The sequence below is a fragment of the Pempheris klunzingeri genome, chromosome 16 (genome assembly GCF_042242105.1).
Source record: "Pempheris klunzingeri isolate RE-2024b chromosome 16, fPemKlu1.hap1, whole genome shotgun sequence".
Taxonomy (NCBI): domain Eukaryota; kingdom Metazoa; phylum Chordata; class Actinopteri; order Acropomatiformes; family Pempheridae; genus Pempheris; species Pempheris klunzingeri.
Genome location: NC_092027.1, coordinates 18,282,470 through 18,301,819, shown reverse-complemented (window position 1 = coordinate 18,301,819; position 19,350 = coordinate 18,282,470). Strand labels below are relative to the sequence as shown.

At 40.8% G+C, this 19,350-nt stretch overlaps 1 protein-coding gene across 1 annotated transcript; it reads right to left on the bottom strand.

Moving 5' to 3' along the window:
* Positions 1–3,113: 3,113 nt before the first annotated feature.
* LOC139215247 (tropomyosin alpha-3 chain) lies at positions 3,114–18,427 on the bottom strand. The gene is made up of 10 exons (XM_070846157.1): positions 18,236–18,427; positions 14,887–15,012; positions 14,058–14,191; positions 10,471–10,588; positions 10,079–10,149; positions 9,764–9,839; positions 8,450–8,512; positions 7,033–7,102; positions 5,278–5,356; positions 3,114–4,397 (listed from the first exon to the last, which is right to left on the bottom strand). Exons 1-10 carry the CDS (start codon positions 18,347–18,349, stop codon positions 4,394–4,396), a joined length of 855 nt encoding a protein of 284 aa, XP_070702258.1. The 5' UTR covers positions 18,350–18,427; the 3' UTR covers positions 3,114–4,393.
* Between the last annotated feature and the right edge of the window lie 923 nt (positions 18,428–19,350).

Sequence of the window (19,350 nt, the reverse complement as noted above, 5' to 3'; positions counted from 1 at the left end):
TAAAGGTGGTGGTTCTGAGTATGTATTTAACTGAACAACTGATTGGGCCTTGCACTCTGCCTGCCACCAGGCATGGCAGGTTAACAAGGGAATGCATTTTGGTTCTTCTGATTACAAAGGGGATGACATCCCTCCCTCTTATTGCACAACAGTCTGATTTCCTGTTGCTGGGCCACCTTGAGTGCCATTCTGTTCATTCCATTTGTCTGTGAGCGGCAAATAGCCAGCGTCAGGTCCAAGCTGGGTTAGCTTGATTCTTATCACGGCTCTCGACCTCCTCCTTCTCGTGTGGTCTGGCTGGGCGGTCAGAAGATGCTGTGGCAATGACTCAAGCTCTGCTGTTCTTTATCCCCTCCCCACAGTTTCTTTGCTATCACAGGTAATATATGCTCCAGCAATACAGGTGAAAAAAATATCAGATTCGCTGGAGGACAGTAAAAACAAGATTTCCAGCTGCTTTAAAGCTGCAGTTGGTAACTTCAATATGAACATCTCTTTGGCATATTTGCTGAAACACTATATCCTGACAGTAGTACATGAAACAGGTACACTGAAAAAATCAGGTTGCTCCTAGTGCTCCTAAAGTCCACCCGAGGTGTCTCTAAGGCACTGTCCTTCACTGCTCCAGCTCCTGCTGCAAGGTAACACCAGAAGTCTGCTCCTCTGCTCCTTTATAATCACACATAGTGCTGATCTCTATCAATATCCTCATGAATCCATAATGTAAAGCACCCACTCCCATGTGTGTGTGTGTGCGAGTGATACTCGCCTGTTTCTAAAAACGTTAGTGATGAGCTTTCCGATTTTCATCATGTGTCTCTCCCCCTCAGAGGGGGGAGGAACTTGCATGTTGTTCTCTTTCACATTTGGAGGCCACTCTCTCGCTGCAGCTTTAAGGGTTTTGAGGAATAAAGAAATAAGTCCATGATTTTGTTGTTGTGCCCAATATCACATCAAACTCCAAAATTGTTGTTAATATTCAAATTGAACTTTTAATTGGTGACCAAACTTTATGCTTGAGCTTTTAAATATCACTCCCCATAGTAGCTTGCTCACTTGCCATGGAATTTGACTTAGAGGTTGAGCTTGATACGGCTCCTCGTGAGGACTGTGTGATACAGTTCTTAATTGCTGTTTCCAAGCTCAAGGACATTTGGGGTTTGCAGGTGCTATGACACTATTAGCAAGTGTTTAAATTCTAAACATGAAGGTGGGATTTCCTGATTGATATGTTTATATTTTGATCTTATTTTCTTAGTTTTGTACATCAGCTCTCCATCAGTAATAATGCACTCACATTATACTCACTAACTTTATTACTGACACTACAAGGAGGTCTGATGGGACAAGAAACACGTGGAAGCACCAGTCTGTCCACCATGATCTTGATTTGGTCTCTGTTCCAGCCCTGCTACCTGCACCTCCAGCCTGCTTCCCCAGGTCTGCACTCTGGCCCTCTCCCATTTTTTGTGTTTCTATTAAATCTAATTGTCTTCAAACCAATTGTGTTCTGTGTCTGCATTGTGGGTTCAGCCAGTCCGTTCCACTTAACACATTAGGTACCTATAAAAACTAGAAAACAGCCCATGCTGGACTCAGACTGTCAGTCACTACGAGCACTAACTGGTAAACATGCTTCTGAAATGTGACTGAGCTGTGCTATTAAACCGTATACTGGAACCATACTGCTGGTCCAGTTCATGTCTCTGTCACTGGGGGTTATAATCCTGATTTGTCAGTAATCCTAATGTTCCTGTCTGGTAAGAGTTGGGCTTGTTTTAGTGAAGCTTGATCATTGTGTACACAGCAGATGCTCATGCCTCTCTGAACAATGTAGAGGTACTATGGGATGGCCACTTCTGATTTTACACCAACCGTCATGTCTTTAAATGTTTAGAACGTACCTGTGCTGACTGTTATTAGGTACTGTTATTAGCTGGCCTGGACACATCTAGCTTAGGAGGAGATTGTCATTCAGCCATGACTGATAACTTGTTAAATAACAGCCTATTGATCCGCCTGTGGATGCTCTCATGTATTGAACAATGTACCATGGATAGCAATACTGTGCCAGCTCTTAATCACTCCAGTAAGTACCTTTGAAAACATAAGGCCAAGGTGCAGAACATTAAACCTGGATGTTCTTTTTTCTTTTTTGCCTGAGGAACACGCTGCAGATAGAGAAAAGAAGAAGAAATGAAAACGGGAAATGAGCGGTGATTCACTCGGCAGGAAGCAGCAGAATAATAACCATTATTATTCCTAAAAAGAGGTCAGAGCTGTAAAAAACTGTAAAAGTTCCTCACCATCCAGCACTGAGGGTGCATGTGGTGCTTCACATTCTGTCACCTCTGTATTCAATGAATGAATGAATGAATCAATCAATCAATCTTTATTTATATAGCGCCAATTCACAACAGCGTTATCTCAAGACGCTTTACATAAAGAGCAGGTCTAGTCCAAACTCTTTAATGAAGAGAGAGACCCAATGATTCAGGAATTCAACATTAAGGATTCAAGAATTCCCACATGAGCAGCATCAGATATTATATTGAGCAACAGTGGCAGGAAGAACTCCCCTTTAACAGGAAGAAACCTCGAACAGACCCAGGCTCAATGTGGGCGGCTTCTGTCGGGGTCCACATTGGGTGGAGGTTTACAATAATTCAATAAGGTTGTTGCTTCAGATTCCCTGATGATATAGTCAGTATAACTGGATCTCTCTATATATAGGCTAACATGTTTCTTCGCACCAAAGCTAACGTGTGGCTAATGCTAAGGATTTGATGTTGGTGGGTGTAAGGCAGAAGGTACAGCCAGTGTTTCTGAGGTTACAGTGAAATCTTTATATTGTGTGGTTACAATATATGATCCCACAGTTCAGATGCAGGTCTTGTCATTGTGAAGCTTTAAATGTTACTGTCAACACTGAACCTTCACCGTCTTCATGGCCTGAAGATACTTATGGGTCAATATTGCAGACGTACTTTCAACAGTTCGACTCCAGCGTGGCCTGTTTTGGTGTCTTTATGACATAGAAGAAGTGTGTGTGAGATGCTCTGCTGTCTGCTTGTCAAGCCAACAAAGTGTTGAAGAAAGTTCAGTTCCCTGTTAAAAATGTATTTTATTACTTGCAGAAGTTTAGGAACACACAAAAACCCTCTGCAACCAACCAACCCCGTTACATAAGCTATGATATGAGATCGTGGAGAGAAAGGGAAGGTTGGATAAAGGTCTGTAGTTGGCTAATAGACCTGAATCAAGAGTGGACTTTTTCAGAGGAGGTTTAATTACTTACTACTTTAAAGGACTGTGGTATGTAGCCTGTTAATAAAGACTGATTGATCATATCCAGAGGACATGTGTTGATTAAGGGTAGAACTTCCTTAAGTAGCCCAGTAGGGATCTAAGGGGTCTAGGAGACAAGTTGGCAGTTTGGATCATTGAAGCCAATTCAGGAAGATCCAAATGCACATTGGGTCCAATAGCTGTTTCCATGGTTTCTATGTCTTAGCTACAGCCGCCCGGTGTTTTGATGACTTTATTAGCTGGACTGTCCACTAGAGCAACAACGGTGTTGTTCTTGTTCTTTTATTGCTCTATAATACTGTTCCCATTGCACAAATGTTGAAGTACTTAAATCTTACTATTACTTACTTGTTTGAAGGTGAAATTCTTTATATACTGTTTTGCCAAAGAAAGTACAAAAATTAGAAACTCTGAGTACAATAATGGCTCCCATAAGAGTCTGTGTATGTCTCTCTATCTGTGTGTGTGAGTGTGCGCCTTTCTACAAAGTTTGACCTGTGGCAAATCTCAGCCACCCAAAACAAAAACTGTGGCCACCATATTGTGGGGACATTTTTGTGAACTGACCCACTAACAGAGCGAGCCATGAAGCTGCTGGTTGCAGCTAAAAACTCAAGATCCTGTGAGGTCTGAGTACTGTAAACTCCTATTAAACACTTTTAAACTGTCAAATAGAAATATTAGAAACGTGAAGGTAAAAAACAGCCATGGACAAGCAATTCTTCCCTCCCGTGTTTAACATTGGTACAGAGCAGAATTGATACAGAAGAACAAGGAAGAGTGAAATCAGACAAAAACATGATTAAACAGAGAACATACAATGAAGAATGGCTATTAGATGACTATAGATTGAACAGAAGCAAGTTCAGAAGATACATTGAGAAAGTGCTAAGAACAGTACACAGGCACATAGATTTCAACAGCTCAGTAGTTGAAGAATTATGAAAGAGAGATGAGACTGAATAAAGGAGAGGGGGGGTTGGGAGAAGAACAGATGGAGATCAAATCGAGCCAATGGGCAGTTTTCAGCAGTAGACGGCTGAGTCTTGAAACGACAACCTGACTGGATGGCAGAGCTTCTGGATTATCTGAAAACATAAGAAGCAGGAGTCAGTGTTGAAGTGTGTATCTGAACTATGTCAGAACAGAGCTAATAGAAGTTTTTCATGAGTTGATAGATTCTGTCATAGCTAACCTTTGAGTTCTCTCAACCGGGGGCCCATCTCACAAAAATGACTTGCAAGTAAAAGTAAGAGTGATTGTTGCTAATATGGTGTTGTGCATTGATCAACTGTCTGATAGCCTGTCCTGGGGTAATGTCCAGGGAGGTTGTTGTGTGGGGCACACTTTGCAGGTGTACAGAAGTGTGGCTCTGAAACAAGTTCCAATCTGTTGTACCTTGACTGCTGGTAGGGGCTTTTTGTAGTAAAGCTCTTCCAGGAAACAAAAGCAACAGCAAGTGTACTTGAGGCATTTATCCCTGCTGGAAATGAACTTTTAAGCCTGATGTTAAGTTACTTTTGAAGTGTGCACACATTTTTAATATAGTATCATTGCACCAGTTATCATTGTTGTAGTAGAGGGTGAATACCCCCTAACTCCACTTGATTGGCACTTTTTTCAATTTACTGACCCCACAAAATGTCTGTCTTGTCTTCTGTTCGATATATTATTACAATGTTAATTCCGAAAGCTATTGTTACAGATGCTGCAAAGAGATATGATAATTCATTAAGCATCTGGCTAAATAAACAGGCAGTACACCAACTATTTCATATTTATTAAATTGACAAGAACGCAGGAAGGTTGTTTTTACTGTTGTTGTAATGTTAGAAACTACAGGAGGCAGAAAGGTCAGTGTACAATAAAGTTATCATTGAAAGAGTTATTTTTCATCCACACTAAAGTTACCCTGGCAGGCTGAGGAAGCATGCTTCTCATTTGGAAATGACATATATGACTACTTACATAGAGGTCATGTCATTGAGGGCGTGGTCGAGTTCCTCACTGATGGCTTTGTACTTGAGTTTCTGTGCATAAAGCTCATCTGTATGTCCACCCACAGACCAAGGAAAGGTGTTTGGCAAAGGAAAGGGGAAAAAGAAGAGCAAGGTTGTGATGGCGGTAAAGAAGTGCTGTGTGTGGTAATGAATAAAACAAGTCACCCAGTGCGACTGTGGAGCTCAATGTTATGTTTCAGTAGTTTTTAGTCAACGGTGGAGCTCTATGACGGAGGAGGAAGATATAGAAGTCTTTGGATGTACACACTATACTGTCACAGTTTAGGTGGAATTTCAAGTAGACAGCAACTTCAGACTCAGTGGCCATGACAACATAAGAAAGGAGTGTAGCTCCCAAGGAGTTGGATGTGCCTGGGAAACCTTGGAAGGAGGGTGCCTAGGATTCATCCTGATCAGATATTGAACTACTTTAACTGGCTCTTTTTGAAGCGAGGAAGCAACGGCTCTATTCTGAGCTCCTTCTGGATGTCTGAGTTCCTTACCCTGTCTCTAAGACTGACTCCAGACACCCTGCAGAGGAAACTCATTTCAGCTGCATGTATCCATGATCTCATTTGTCTGGTTACCACCCTAAGCTCATGACCATGTGTGAGATTTGGAACACAGTGGTAAATCTAAAGCGTTGCCTCCTGGCTTAGCTCCCTGCTCACCACAGCTGTGTTGTACAATGCCTGCATTACTGCTAATGCTATGCTAATGCACCTGTCAATCTCACACTCCATTTTAGACCCCAAGATACTTGAACTCCTTCATTTGTGGCAGCAACTCACACCAAACTCAGATGAACCAGTAATGGGAAATATACAACACAAAATTCCTGTCATGATTTCTACACACTGGTTGATGTAAACATATAGAGCAGGCCTGATTGGACTGTTACATATTTTGTGTGTTCGTGTTCCAAAAATACCACAAATTAAATGTTTCTACATGAAATCTAAAATATCAATTAAGACACAAAGTTTTGTGATTCTGTAATTCTTGTATGACCTAATATCCATAAACCATAAAACAAGCACCCTACAAACATGACTTCTGCTGAGGAAACAACGGAATGGCATCAAGATTAAACCCTGAGTTTCTGCAGCTGCAGCCTCTTGTAGGACCATGTGCTTTCTCTCACTCTAGCTTTGATGACCAGAATTCATACAACTAACCAAATCAAGGACTTGTTATGTCTCAGTCACTGAAGTGTTTGTGCTGATTTTGGATGTGCCTCTCAATCTGCCTCAGCATTTAAAAGCAGAGCTGCAGACCATCTCAAAGTGGTGACTTGTGTACAAGCTTAACTACACACCAGTGTATACTGTCATTTGGACTGTATGAAATGCAGCCAAACAGTAAACCATTTGGACTTAATTGCTTAAAGGTTAATCGGTGGTTCAATGAAGACAAAATGCAGCAGGGGTTACCAAATCTAACATAGAACGAATGTATGTGCCAGAAGGTCAAACTATAGGCCGCACTCATTAGTATTGTACATTCGTTGTTGGTTTGCCATTTATGACGAGGAAAAAATATAGAATATCACCAGACTTGTCCTTTAAACTAGATCCGGGAACAAGGGAGCAGAGTGACTCACAGAGTAACATCACAACTGAATGTTCTGCCAATAACTGAGATACTTAAAACTGAATTGAAGACAGTGTTTAAATGGTGTATTTAATAACAGTATTGTGAAAAAGTGTAATAAATGTTGTACCTTCCAGATCATCAATAGTCTTCTCCAGCTTGGCCACAGATCTCTCAGCAAACTCAGCTCGGGTCTCAGCCTGATATGATAAAGCACAAGTCAACTTCTGAGCATATGACATCTACGGTCACCAAATTAGAATACCACAACCACAGACTATGTAAAACATGGATGTATTCTCTGTGACACCCAGGTTTCTGAAAGTCAAAATGAAGCTCAATGGGACGCTCTCTGTAGGTCGCCATCTTTGCAGTGCTAATTCAAAAATGGCCAAAGATGGGGGCTGAATGAATACCAAGCTGGCTAGGGCTAAGGAGCTACACCAAGCCCCCAGGAAGTGCACCAGGCTTTGAAGCCAATTTTACAGTAGCCAAACCGTGTAATAACAACAATGACGTCAGGCACATGATGCCATTGGGCCCCAAAGACTTTTTTTCATAGACTTACATTGTGAAAGAGACGCCTGTTAATCAGCAGATACATTTTTTTGAGAAAATTACCTTTATTTTACCATCAGAATTTGATCCATTTGATCCCAATGGATCCAACATTTGGGAAGTCTAGAAGGCTCACACGATTAAATCATTTTATTCCCATTCATTTAATTTAACAGGAAGTTAGCCAGCTCAGGAGACACTGGTGTGAATGCTCCTCAGGCCCAACAATGCGGAAGATCTGGGGACTTTAATACCTGTTGAGTCAAACTTTTTTGACTTCTTGTGCCACTGAGCAACTTTCATTGGAATGAATGGAATGGATCAATCTTAACTGATTGACAGAAGTTAAAGCAGTTTACCTCATTGAATTGGATTAACTAGGAATCTAGTTCAGCAAAACTAGAAAAATCTCATCAGAACATCTGAATGGCATAAAAGCGATGTATGTAGCTCATTATAGAGTGACTGTGGACTGGGGGTACACCCTTGCGAGCCTTCCCACCCCTCCGGTCTGTGACACACTAGTGACATTGGAGCAGTCAACACAAACCAGCAAATAGCTGGCCATCCTTGACAGCACCCACCTGTCACTGAGTGGCCATGCCCCCTGTTATGCAAACCTTAAGCCTTAATATAATTTAAACGGATGAGTTATATAAAAATTTTACTCAGTTGTCAAGAACGGAAAAATTAGCTATAGAGACCAAAGCTTTCAGGCTGTCAACATGTTAATCTCTGCTGGAAAGTCAGCATTTTTACTTGGGAATCTATGAGGATTGACTCTCTTATGAAGCCAGCCTCAAGCAGCCAGTCGAGGAATTGCAGTTTGTGGCACCTCTGCATTGGCATCATTTTACGTAGTCGGAGGAAGCCGCTTTGTCTCGACATGTCTTACTGAAATCTTTAACGGTGAAAGATGGATCTCAATTTAGAAAATATATAAATTGAGGGTTTACAATATCTGAAGGTTATTATTTCTTCTTGCTCACCTCTTTCAGCTTGTCGGTCAGGATCTTGATCTCTTCCTCGTACTTGTCCTCCTTTTGAGAGTACTGTGGTGACAGACAACATTATTAGGATGCAGATCTATGTGAAAGCAAGTTAAACTGTGACTTCATTTAAACTTCTTAAAGAAAGAAGAACTCAAACACACTTTTACATTCCTGCAACGTATGTTGATGTAGGATTATGATGTGGGATTATGGTTAAAACAAACGGCCTCTGGCTCCTGCATGAAGGTTACTGCACTACACGTCCAGCACCTAAGCTTCCACCCCCTTAAACCTTGCTCCCCATAGGTTGGAACATTGGCATCGGACATCGTGAAGGCAGGGTGAAGGCCATGCTCATTTATATCAATAAATGTTTATATACAGTCACAAAAGAGACAAAACCTCCATGCTCTGGTTTTTCTGATTGAAGCTTTAAGACATTTTGGAATGATTTGAGCAACTAGTTCTGTGCAGGTCTTAAATATTGTACTTCTGGGTATAGGTCATTTTTGGAAATACTTTGGCACAACACCTAATACATATATATCATTTGGCACCTAGTCCAGATCTATGATGCCAAGTTTGGCACTAATCCATAGGTGTTGCTGCAACACACTTTTCACACTTTTGGGATTTTCTCAGGATTAAATGTAATGTGATTACATTTAAAATGTCACAAAATTCAATATGTTCATCCAGTATGTGCTCCAACTATAAAGTTTTAAACTTAGAGCAAGACTTGTACTGAAATGACAATAAAAGCTAATCTATTCTATTCTAGCCAGAATTCATAATACTGAATGACACCAAATTTCATGTGCACTTGCAATATATCTTTTAGTATTTAGTATTTATCTTTTAGTAATATTCTGGTTAAATGTTATGGTGTGTAAGATTTTTAAATACTTTTTTTGTATTAAGAAATGATATCACTCTGTGGTGGATGATCTCATTCTGACTTATCTGAGTAGTTATCTGCCGATTAGTGGGTTCCAGATTGTATTACAATATTCCCATCTACGGTGGGCAGCACATGTCTAAGGAACTCCGCCAAAGTGTTTGTCTGTCGGTCAAGAAAGTTTTTTTCTCAGTTGCTCTCTCTTTCTTTAACTGGCGCTGTGTTGACCCCCTTCAGTCAGTCACTCTGAATTTTTACACTTTCTGTAGAGCACGATAGTGGAGTCATCTGTTTCAGTGTTTCTTGTGTTTCTCCAATAATTTATTTTCTTTGTGATTTGACACCCAGTGTATATACAGAATAATGAGAACATGCTGTGCCTTGCTGGTTTGAGTACTTTAGCCTAGCCCTACCTTCTCAGCCTGGGCCTCCAGAGACTTCAGGTTATTGGTGACGTTTTTCAGTTCCTCCTCTAGTTCAGCACATTTACTGACGTCATTTTAATTTTAGGGAAAGAAGGAGAAAGCATCAGATTAGTTTGAAGAAAGCTGTGAAAAGTATTGAGAAGTTCAAAGTTGACCACTGTAAAAAGAGACATTGATGGAGGCAGTATTCAGGGTTGGTATTACCACAGTGTAAAAATATGTAATGTAATTTCATTACGTAAAGGTCCTGGTATCATGAACAAGATATGGGTATGATACTCAGGCCTTGATATAGATACTCACGCCTCAGCCAACTCTGCCCTCTCCTCCGTGCGCTCCAGCTCTCCTTCAACAATCACCAGCTTACGGGCCACCTGGACAAATGCGTTATATAAACATATATATGCTCAATAAAGGCTTTCTATTCTATTCTATTCTATAAGGCTGCATACATCACAGACGCAAATATATAATATAATACAATTAAGTCCATCATAGTCACAAGTGAAATTGATAGTTGTGACTTGTCAGTTTGAGAGCTGATCTCAGTATCAGTTATCATTCACTCATGATACCTTAGCTTCTTTCAGATCTTGATCTTGCTTGATCTTGAAGCTGGGCTATTGGAGCCTCTTAGTCACTACCTGGAAACAGATGATGCTGCAGATTCCAGTAGCCAACAATAGAAAACTCACCTCCTCATATTTCCGATCAGCCTCCTCTGCAATGTGTTTAGCTTCCTTCAGCTGAATCTCCTGAAGCTCCATTTTCTCTTCATCCTTGAGAGCCCTGTTCTCAATCACCTTCATTCCTCTGCACACACAAACATTACTTGTTTCTTGCACAGTATATATATTTGTAGTACGACGCGTTTTATTATTACTCTATTCTGTAAAGATAATCAATCATATATGACATATCATATTAATTCAAGACAAAAGTTTGCGTTTTGTATATATCTATTAATAGCTAGTACAAGGAGGCACACAGATGTACGGTGGTAGGAACCCTTAGTTGAAGTGGTATTAGTCACCATCCAGGGCGCTCCCTCTTCTTTGTACAAATCTGACTGAGAAGCATGGACGTCTTGCAGTTATGGTGGTTATATGCTAACTCCACTAGGCACTAGGATCTAAAGGTTGTTCTGATTAAATATATTGCACAGTTGGTGGTCATTGGTTGGTGGTGCTGTTATTGTCAGATTTGGTGCAGTGTGGTCTAGTAGGAGCAGTGCTGGTTGCTGCCGGGAGGAAGGACCTACGATATCGCTCCTTCACACACTGAGGGTGGAGGAGTCTGTCTCTGAAGGAGTTCTCTGCTGTCAGTGTGTCTTTCATGACAGCTTTACCATCATCCTCCTCTCTCCCACCACCTCCACTGGATCGAGGGGGTGACCCAGGACAGAGCTGGCCTTCTTGATGAGCTGCACCCTCAGGAGACCACTCCATATTAGATGGCTGATGCCACAACAGAGTCGTAGAAAGTCTTAATCAGTGTCCCCTGTACCCCAGAAGACCTCAGCCACCTGAGCAGATAGAGTCTGCTCTGGCCTTTCCTATAAAGTGCATTTGAGTTGTCAGTCCAGTCCCATTTATTGTTTAGGTGAACACCCAGGTACTTATAAGATGTCACCATCTCGGTGTCCGTTCCCTGGATGCTCACTGGTCCTGGATGGCAGCACTGAGTAAGGCAATCTGTTTCATTTGCCCAGGCACCAGGTACCGAATACTGGACGAGAGTCTTTTTTATGCAGCTCATCAGAGAGTCAATGGATATCGATATTTTTTTGTTTTTTGCAGAAACTCATGGTCCTCACCGGGTCTAAGTGGCATGGTTGCCTTAGAGCAGAAACATAAAAACAACTTAAAATCCACATCCAATGGCTAAAATCCTGAAACTGGCTAAAAGTATTTTAAAATGACTGAGTTCTGAAAACTGTTGTTACTGTTGTTGACATGACCATCATATAAATAAAGAGGAAAACAAGGGTAAAATTATGTGTTTAGATGTTGAGTAATGTAGTGGTTATAGTTTAAAAACGAATATAACATGAGAAATAACAGCACAGTTTCTGTGTTCCCAGGTCCTACATGAAAAGATAATCTCATAGAAATACATTATTTTGAAAACTGTGCTCAGGGACGTAAAAAAAAATAGAAAATTGAATAGAATCCCTCAGAAGTGACTCATTTGCAAATCAGGTATTGATTAGTTGTATCAGGTGTCTTAAGCACACCTAGAACAACTAATCAAGGGCCTCATTATTTGCATCAGGTGTGCTTGAGATAGAACACATCAAAAACCTGGACTGGCTGGGGGTTTGTTCACAGTGACATTTGATAGCATGTTAAAAATATGTGTAAGTTAAGAGAATTGTACAAGTTAGAGTTGATCATTGCCTTGCACAAATATAACAAAGCTATAGGAAAGCTAAAGCTAATGGAACACTACTAAAGAGGAAGCTATCAACGGCTGGCACCAGATTTCTGAGGAGGCAGGTGGCCAAAAACAACCGGGTGACTGCAAAAGACCTGCAGTAAGACCTGATGACAGTAGGTTTCTACAGTAAGACAAATGCTAAACGCTGCAGACCTCCATGCCTGAACTCCAAGACGTACACCACTACTCCAATGCTCTCAGACCCATATAAATAAGTCACAGAGGAAGGGAAGTTCTGTGGAGCAATGAAACAAAACTGGAATTTTTCGAGTCCAGGGATCAAAAGTATGTCTGGAGGAGTAAGAATGAGGCACATGCTGAAAAGACCACCCTGCCTACAGTGAAGCATGACGGTGGCTCTGTGATGCTCTGGGGCTGCTTTGCTTCATCTGGCTCTGGAAACCTGCAGCATTTAGAGCGCAGGATGGATTCAACCAAATATCAGGAAATCATAGGAGAAAACATCAGGTCATCTGTGAGGAACCTGAAGCTTGGGTGTCATTGGACCTTTGGACAGGACAATGATCCCAAACATTCCTCAAAGTCCACCAAGGCTTGGCTTCAGAAAAAGTCCTGGAAGATACTGGAGTGGCCGTCACAGTGGCCTGACTCGAATTCCATAGAAAATCTCTGTTGGGATTTGAAGAAGGTGGTTGCAGCACGCAAACACAAGAATAGAGAGCTGGAGGCCATTACCCATTAGGAATGGGCTAAGATTCCTCAAGAACGCTGTCAGAGCCTGGTGTCAGGCTATGCAGCACATTTGCAGCAGGTCATAACAACAACACCCAATCACAATCTGACACAATCTGTTGAATTTGGAGAAACCACCTGTAACTTCATTTGTGAGCTATTTCAATTGTTCATGTTTGAGTTGTTCATTGAATACACCTGAAAGTTTGTAAATTTTGCCAATACACCTACTTTCCAATGGGGGTTGAATAATTTTGAGCGCAACTGTAGCTGCTGACTCGTACATTGACTCACATACAAACCAATCAGAGTTGGACTCAGATGTTGTTTTTAATATTAGATTAAGTAATAAGGAGTAGTATGAAACATGATAAATGTTAATGTAAATGCTGAAAACAAGTATAATATTCTACTTATTATTTAAATTGTGGTAAAAACCAGGACAATGAATGTTTTCAACATTCACTACCAAAATGAAAACATTTCAGTGTTCCACAGATAGTTGTCAGGTCTCAGGACATCCAGTTTGAAACCAAGTCAGTCTCTGGGACTGTCCTGGTTTCAAACTCGGTGCAGGATGTCTGTTCATCACATGCTAGAGCTCCTTGAAAAGCTATAGTCAAAGCTATCACTTGCCTGCTTAGCAGTGGTAAGCTGAATGAGCCAAAGGAAGTCTTACAGTCTGTGATGGAAGGCTATAAATACTGTGGCTCCCCTGGGAGCCCATCACACTCTGTCATAGCCAAGTTTAGACTTGGTTGACTTAGGTTGGGTGGAAATGGGTATTGGTTTATCTGGTGGTGCTGCCTGGAAACAGCAAAAGGTAATAGTTAAAATTCAAGCTCAAAATGGAAAGAACTGCTCATTCTCCATCGTTCTTGTTCACTTAGCATTACCACAGCTACATGTGCTCTCCACTACAGGGCAGAGGATAATTCAGAAGCTGTAGTTTCTCAATTGTTCACTAATATGCTGTTCACTGTCTGGATTTACCATGAGAGGACAAGCTTAAATGTTGGATAATGTAATGATATTGCTGTATTGAACATGGAAGATTTAGATGGATGGTTGACTGCCGGCGTTAATCATGGGCCCTGCTCATTCTTTTCAAAGCAAAACATTCCATTACCAGATCTTAACAAGAATTCACCTCTCACTCTCGTCAGCCGCCTTCTCAGCCTCCTCCAGCTTCTGCAGAGCTGTTGCCAGTCTCTCCTGAGCTCGGTCCAACTCCTCCTCCACTAGCTGGATACGTCTGTTCAGAGAAGCCACTTCAGCTTCAGCCTGAGCACAAATACACATGGTGCAAGCTGATTCAGACAAACCAGGGTTCTGCCAACAAGCAAATGACTTTTTGTTTTTTAATGCCAGTGTTAATTTAAATTACACATTTGTTCTGAATCCAGCGTGAAAGAAAATGTGTTCCCTTTTAGGGTATAGATGCTGAGGGCCAGCAGATCTTGTTTTTACACCTACATCATGGTATATAATTTGTCCTATACATGTCAAGTGGGGATCCTCAGGTGCCATAATCATAGAAGTTGATTTCATTTGCTGTAATATCTTCAATGTAGTGTGTAAAATTAAAATGTTTTATTTGTAGCTGCAGTCTTACAAAATGTGTGACACTGTGTGAGACTAAAGATCAGGAGAAACTCTGATTCAGTGGAATGGATGATATACCTAAAATGGACTTGGACAATTGTTAAGCTCACAGTCAAGGCTGAGCGGCTGACATCATGGCCAAAATAGGTCTCTGAATCCTACCGACAGCTGTGAGGAGTCCATGCAGAGCATGATGGGAATGGAATGCAAAGGAATCAGCTTGGTTTACACTGGCAGTATCACAGATTTAATCAGAGCCCCAGTTCAGGGCTCACACTGTATGCCAGTATGAGAAGATACAAGGGCCTATGTTTTGGTAGTATGCTTTTATTCTCTCTTATTCTGTATTACACTTTTGGAATTGTATTACTCACATCAGCAGCCTTCTTATCTGCCACCTCAAGTTTCTCCTGAGCATCCTTTAGGGCCTCAGAGTATTTATCAAGCTCGTCCTCTGTCCCCTTCAGCTTCTTTTGCATTTGCAGAAGTTCGTCTTCATGCTGATGGGATAGATCAAACACAGAGTTAGCAGGTTTCCAATATCACATTCTAAATGTCTGATTTTCAAATAATATCAGATCATTTGTTTAATACAGTGATTGTGATACCCTGGGATATAATAACTTAAATGTGTTCCGGTTATATTCACATTTTTTCAAATCAATCAACCTATCTGCCCATAGGTACATTGAAGCTGTTTTACTTGCAGTAATCATTCCTCCTGTTCATACTGACCACTAAGAGACCCTCTCCTGTCATGGTCCTTTCATGTCCTGTGATTGTTCTGTAAGTGGACTATGGAAACTAACCCAGTGATATGACTAATTCAGATTACTGAAGGTAATATTAGCTTCAGATGCATGTTAGAATACATTTGTGCAGTGTGAACAGGAGGAATGATTCTGGCTGGTCCAGTGGTTGATATTTCATAGGGGCCGATGGGGTTCATTATGCAGCACCATTCACTGTCGTGGGAATGCTGGGTCAGGTGGAGATAAAGGGTCAGGGGAGCTATCCTCCGAATCCTCTGGGATTTACCAAGCGAGAAGGATAGTCATGTTCTAGATGCAGGGTGAGGGACAGTAGGTGGGGCCCCAGACACGCTGCCTGAGCACACAGGCGTGGTAGTTGTCAGTAGGTGTGAAACCTACCATTAGGTTCAGCTCAGTAGCAACTTCAGGGACCTTTTGTACTGTTTGTACTATTCATTTGTTTCATCCCATTCCACACCTACCGACCGAAATCTTCTTCCTGTGGTCATTTTTGGCTTCTCTCACTTTCCTTAATAGCTCCTTCACATGAGGCCCCCTTCTTTCAGCTGAGAAGACCATTGATCTCCTTTTTGATTTGAGTTTTATTGTGAGGAAAGCAGTAGACAGTGTTTCCTCACAGAAACAAACAGAACCTGTCATGTAGTGAGAGATGCTCAATATCTTCTCCGCAGTCCTCTTGGAACAATTCCCTTCCATGACATCCTTAGACCAGACCATCATAGTCAGTGTGCCACCTGATGCCTCACTAATAGCTTGCAGGTTGCCTCCAGGTGTATCAGGTTATAGTCTGATTCTCCAAGTGGGGGGATGGGGCAGTCCTGTGATGACTGTGTAGATGACAGTACTCACTCTTACAATCACATTATATGTTGGAATGCAACAACCACAACAATGGTGTACGTAAACTCCCCTGGCAGATAGTAAGACCTCAGTTACCTCTTCTTACTACCAATAGAAGAAAACGTTTTAAATTCTTGTGCATTTCTTCCTTTCAGTTACAGTAGCTCCATATCTCCTCTGGTATATATCGCTGTTTGCCATTGTAAGCAACCATTGTCTTCAGATAACTTGAATCGTCCCAAAACTCAAACACTGGTGGAGGCACCAGTAACTCAGAATTAAGAAATTGCAATATTGCAAGCAAGCTTACATACAGTGCTTGAGATCCACAAAAGTCAACAAAAGCCCAAGAACAAGAAATAGAAGTGAGAAAGTAGGTTAGATACGGGCAGTAAGTCATAATGTGACTATTACCCACACATACATGCCAGTGAGACTATGCCTGAAGACTTAAGCACAGTAGTGACCAAGAGGTTCAGTTGGGCCAGGTCCAAATTGTTCTCAGTCTGACTGGATCAGGCAGGGTCCTGTTGTATTGCAGCATGTCTAGGTTTGTCTGTCAATATGTCTAAAAGCCAAGTGGATCTAAATGGACCCTCTAACCCTCTCTAACTCTCTAACACTAACGTGTTCTGTATCTGGATATCCTATCTAGATAAGGAAAAATGCATGCTAATACCATGTGTAAATGCACATGGAATGTTTAGGTCAGAATGTGATCAGATCAACTCCTTTACTTTACAACTGCTTCACTTAACTTTAGGACCACAGAAGGGGAAGTAATGGCAAGACGATAATGAAGTTATGAGAGACTACTTAGAAGCTATCAGTTTGATGTGCCAGTTTATCTGAAGGTGCACAAAAGGGTAACTAATAATTAATTACTGAGTAATTAATAAATTGTTACGGGTTTGTGCCGCTCAGTGGCTGATTCAGAGTTATTCCAAAACAGTGGTTGGGGTTTGTCAATTCAAAGATATTTATGAAAACAAATGACTCAATATAGTATCTAGTATCTTCTTTACTGACTATATATTCTTAGTTATTCAGGAACTACTAATTAATGATGAATGAATTATCAGGTAGTTCTTAATTCATTACTCATTTGTTCCTTAGTAACTACTCCTTAGTATTATAAAGTGTTAACCAAATATTCCTTGTAGAAGACAAGGCACATCGTGACCCATCGTGACTTACCCTTGACCACTGATGTACAAACTGTAGATATTTAGCACTAATGATATAATTGCTATTTTGTTCTTGATGAAATAAGTAGATGCTCAAATTCTATCAGCCAGTAAAGTTGTAGATAATCATTTTTCTCAGAGTCAGAGTGTTTCAGCATTTTGGAAAGATCAGACAAAGAAACCCACTATTTTCATTATGGATACGCAATAATAACAGGTTCTAGTGGTAATGAAGCTAGCTTGCATAGGGGGTTGGATTTCTGCTTTCTATTCATTTTGCAACTTGAGAGCCTGCTGTTCACAAAGTTGAACACCTCCATGTCTTGATGAGGAATGCACAGAACACAGTACCCTCTCATATGTGCAGTTCCACATTTTCAGTGTTTTGGTTTTGTATTGATAAAGTATGAAATGATTTTGCATTAGAGGCTGTAGAGTTCCACCCTAATAAGACTGCTACCCGGCCTGAACCCAACAAAGTATCAGGTTACATCTTGGGTTCGGGCTATTTTGCTGTGTTTTGCTTTGAGCGGTTGTGTTCAGGTTTGGTTGTTTTTTAACATGTAATTACTATTCCTCTGTCTGACTGTGCCAACTATGCATATTCAAGTGATGCAAGTAGTAGCAGTGTCTAGTGGGAAGATTGAAGGAGGCATGGGTCTCGAATTTAGCAGTATATTTTGATTCAGTTGGGTTAGCCTGGGTCTTCAAGATTCAGATTCAGGGGTTTGGGTCTCAGTTTTGGGCCTTAGCAGAACTGACTAGATTATCATCATCCAAAGCCATAATGTGAAATTGTTCAAGAGATAATATCTTAAATTAACACACTCAGATTTTTGCTTTTGTAAATTCACACCTATAATAGCCCCGTGAAACAGTTCTCACTCGCCTTTCTCTTTGATTTGCATGTATTCATAACCCACCTGCTTGCTTCTCTCTTCAGCTGCTTTCTTGTCTGCTTCAGCTTGCTCAGCCTGGTCCAGTGCATTCTCCTTGTCCAACTTCAGCATAAGCATCTTCTTTTTGATGGCCTCCATTTTGGCTGTGGTTTAATGGACTTTGGCAATAAATACAATAAGTAGGGAGGAGAGGACAAATGGGTGCAGAATGGATGATCTGAGAGCCTGGGACACCGGTAGAGACAGTAAACTCTGACAAAGATAGACCATTTATATGACAGAGGCAGAGACACTCCCACCTCTAAGCCCCTCAAGTAACCACACAACTGTACCCTCCTATATCCTCACAGACACCAACAACATATTGTATGCAGGTATATTTTTATTCTTAGAAACAAAACTACCACAAAGGAATTATGATCTAGCCTCTTCCTTGTGATGTTGATTCTAAAATGAAGAACAATATTGGAAAGAACTGAAGAGTCAATTTCAGGATCAATATAGTTTATCTAAAATGAAATAAAACTAGGCTGACAAGAGCTTAAATGCTACTAGAAGACACAATAAAGGAAAATACTTTGTGTCTGACACACATATAGACCAGATGAAGGTTGGATGTTAGTCATAAGATTAAACATACCTGTCAGTTGTGGCTTTGTGATTGCCAGACTACAGCTGATGTGCTATCATCAAAATGTTTCAGGCTCATTTGCTTCTTATAAATATCTTAAAGAAATTCACCAGTGTTTTTCTTCAAAATACAAGACACCCACATACATGACAATGTATGTAATTCCCCTTTTAGTTATGGCTAGCATGTGGTTAAACAACAGCTGTCACTGCCATTAAATAAGCAGGGCAGTATTACAGTCTTATATTTATGTGACATAATTTACATCATAAAGAATGGGATATGGCATAAACTATTGATACTTGTCATTAGGGGTGGGTAATATGAAGTACAACTGTTGTCTTTTGATCTTCATCAACTGAGGGGGTTTACAAGGTGAAGAAAATGTGTGCGATTGCTGTTTGTGCTGGTGATTGCCATGATTTTTGAAAGAAATTCATCGATTTTGATTTGAGTTACAGATACAAAGGGACCAAATAGAGGCTTTAACTTATATTATGTGAATGCA

Coding starts and splice junctions, on each gene's coding strand:
- LOC139215247 (XM_070846157.1), bottom strand. CDS start 18,349: ATGGAGGCCATCAAAAAGAAGATGCTTATGCTGAAGTTGGACAAGGAG. Junction 8,513..9,763: donor TGGAGGCCCAGGCTGAGAAG/GTAGGGCTAGGC, acceptor CTGTCACCACAG/TACTCTCAAAAGGAGGACAA. Junction 5,357..7,032: donor GACTATTGATGATCTGGAAG/GTACAACATTTA, acceptor GTGGACATACAG/ATGAGCTTTATGCACAGAAA.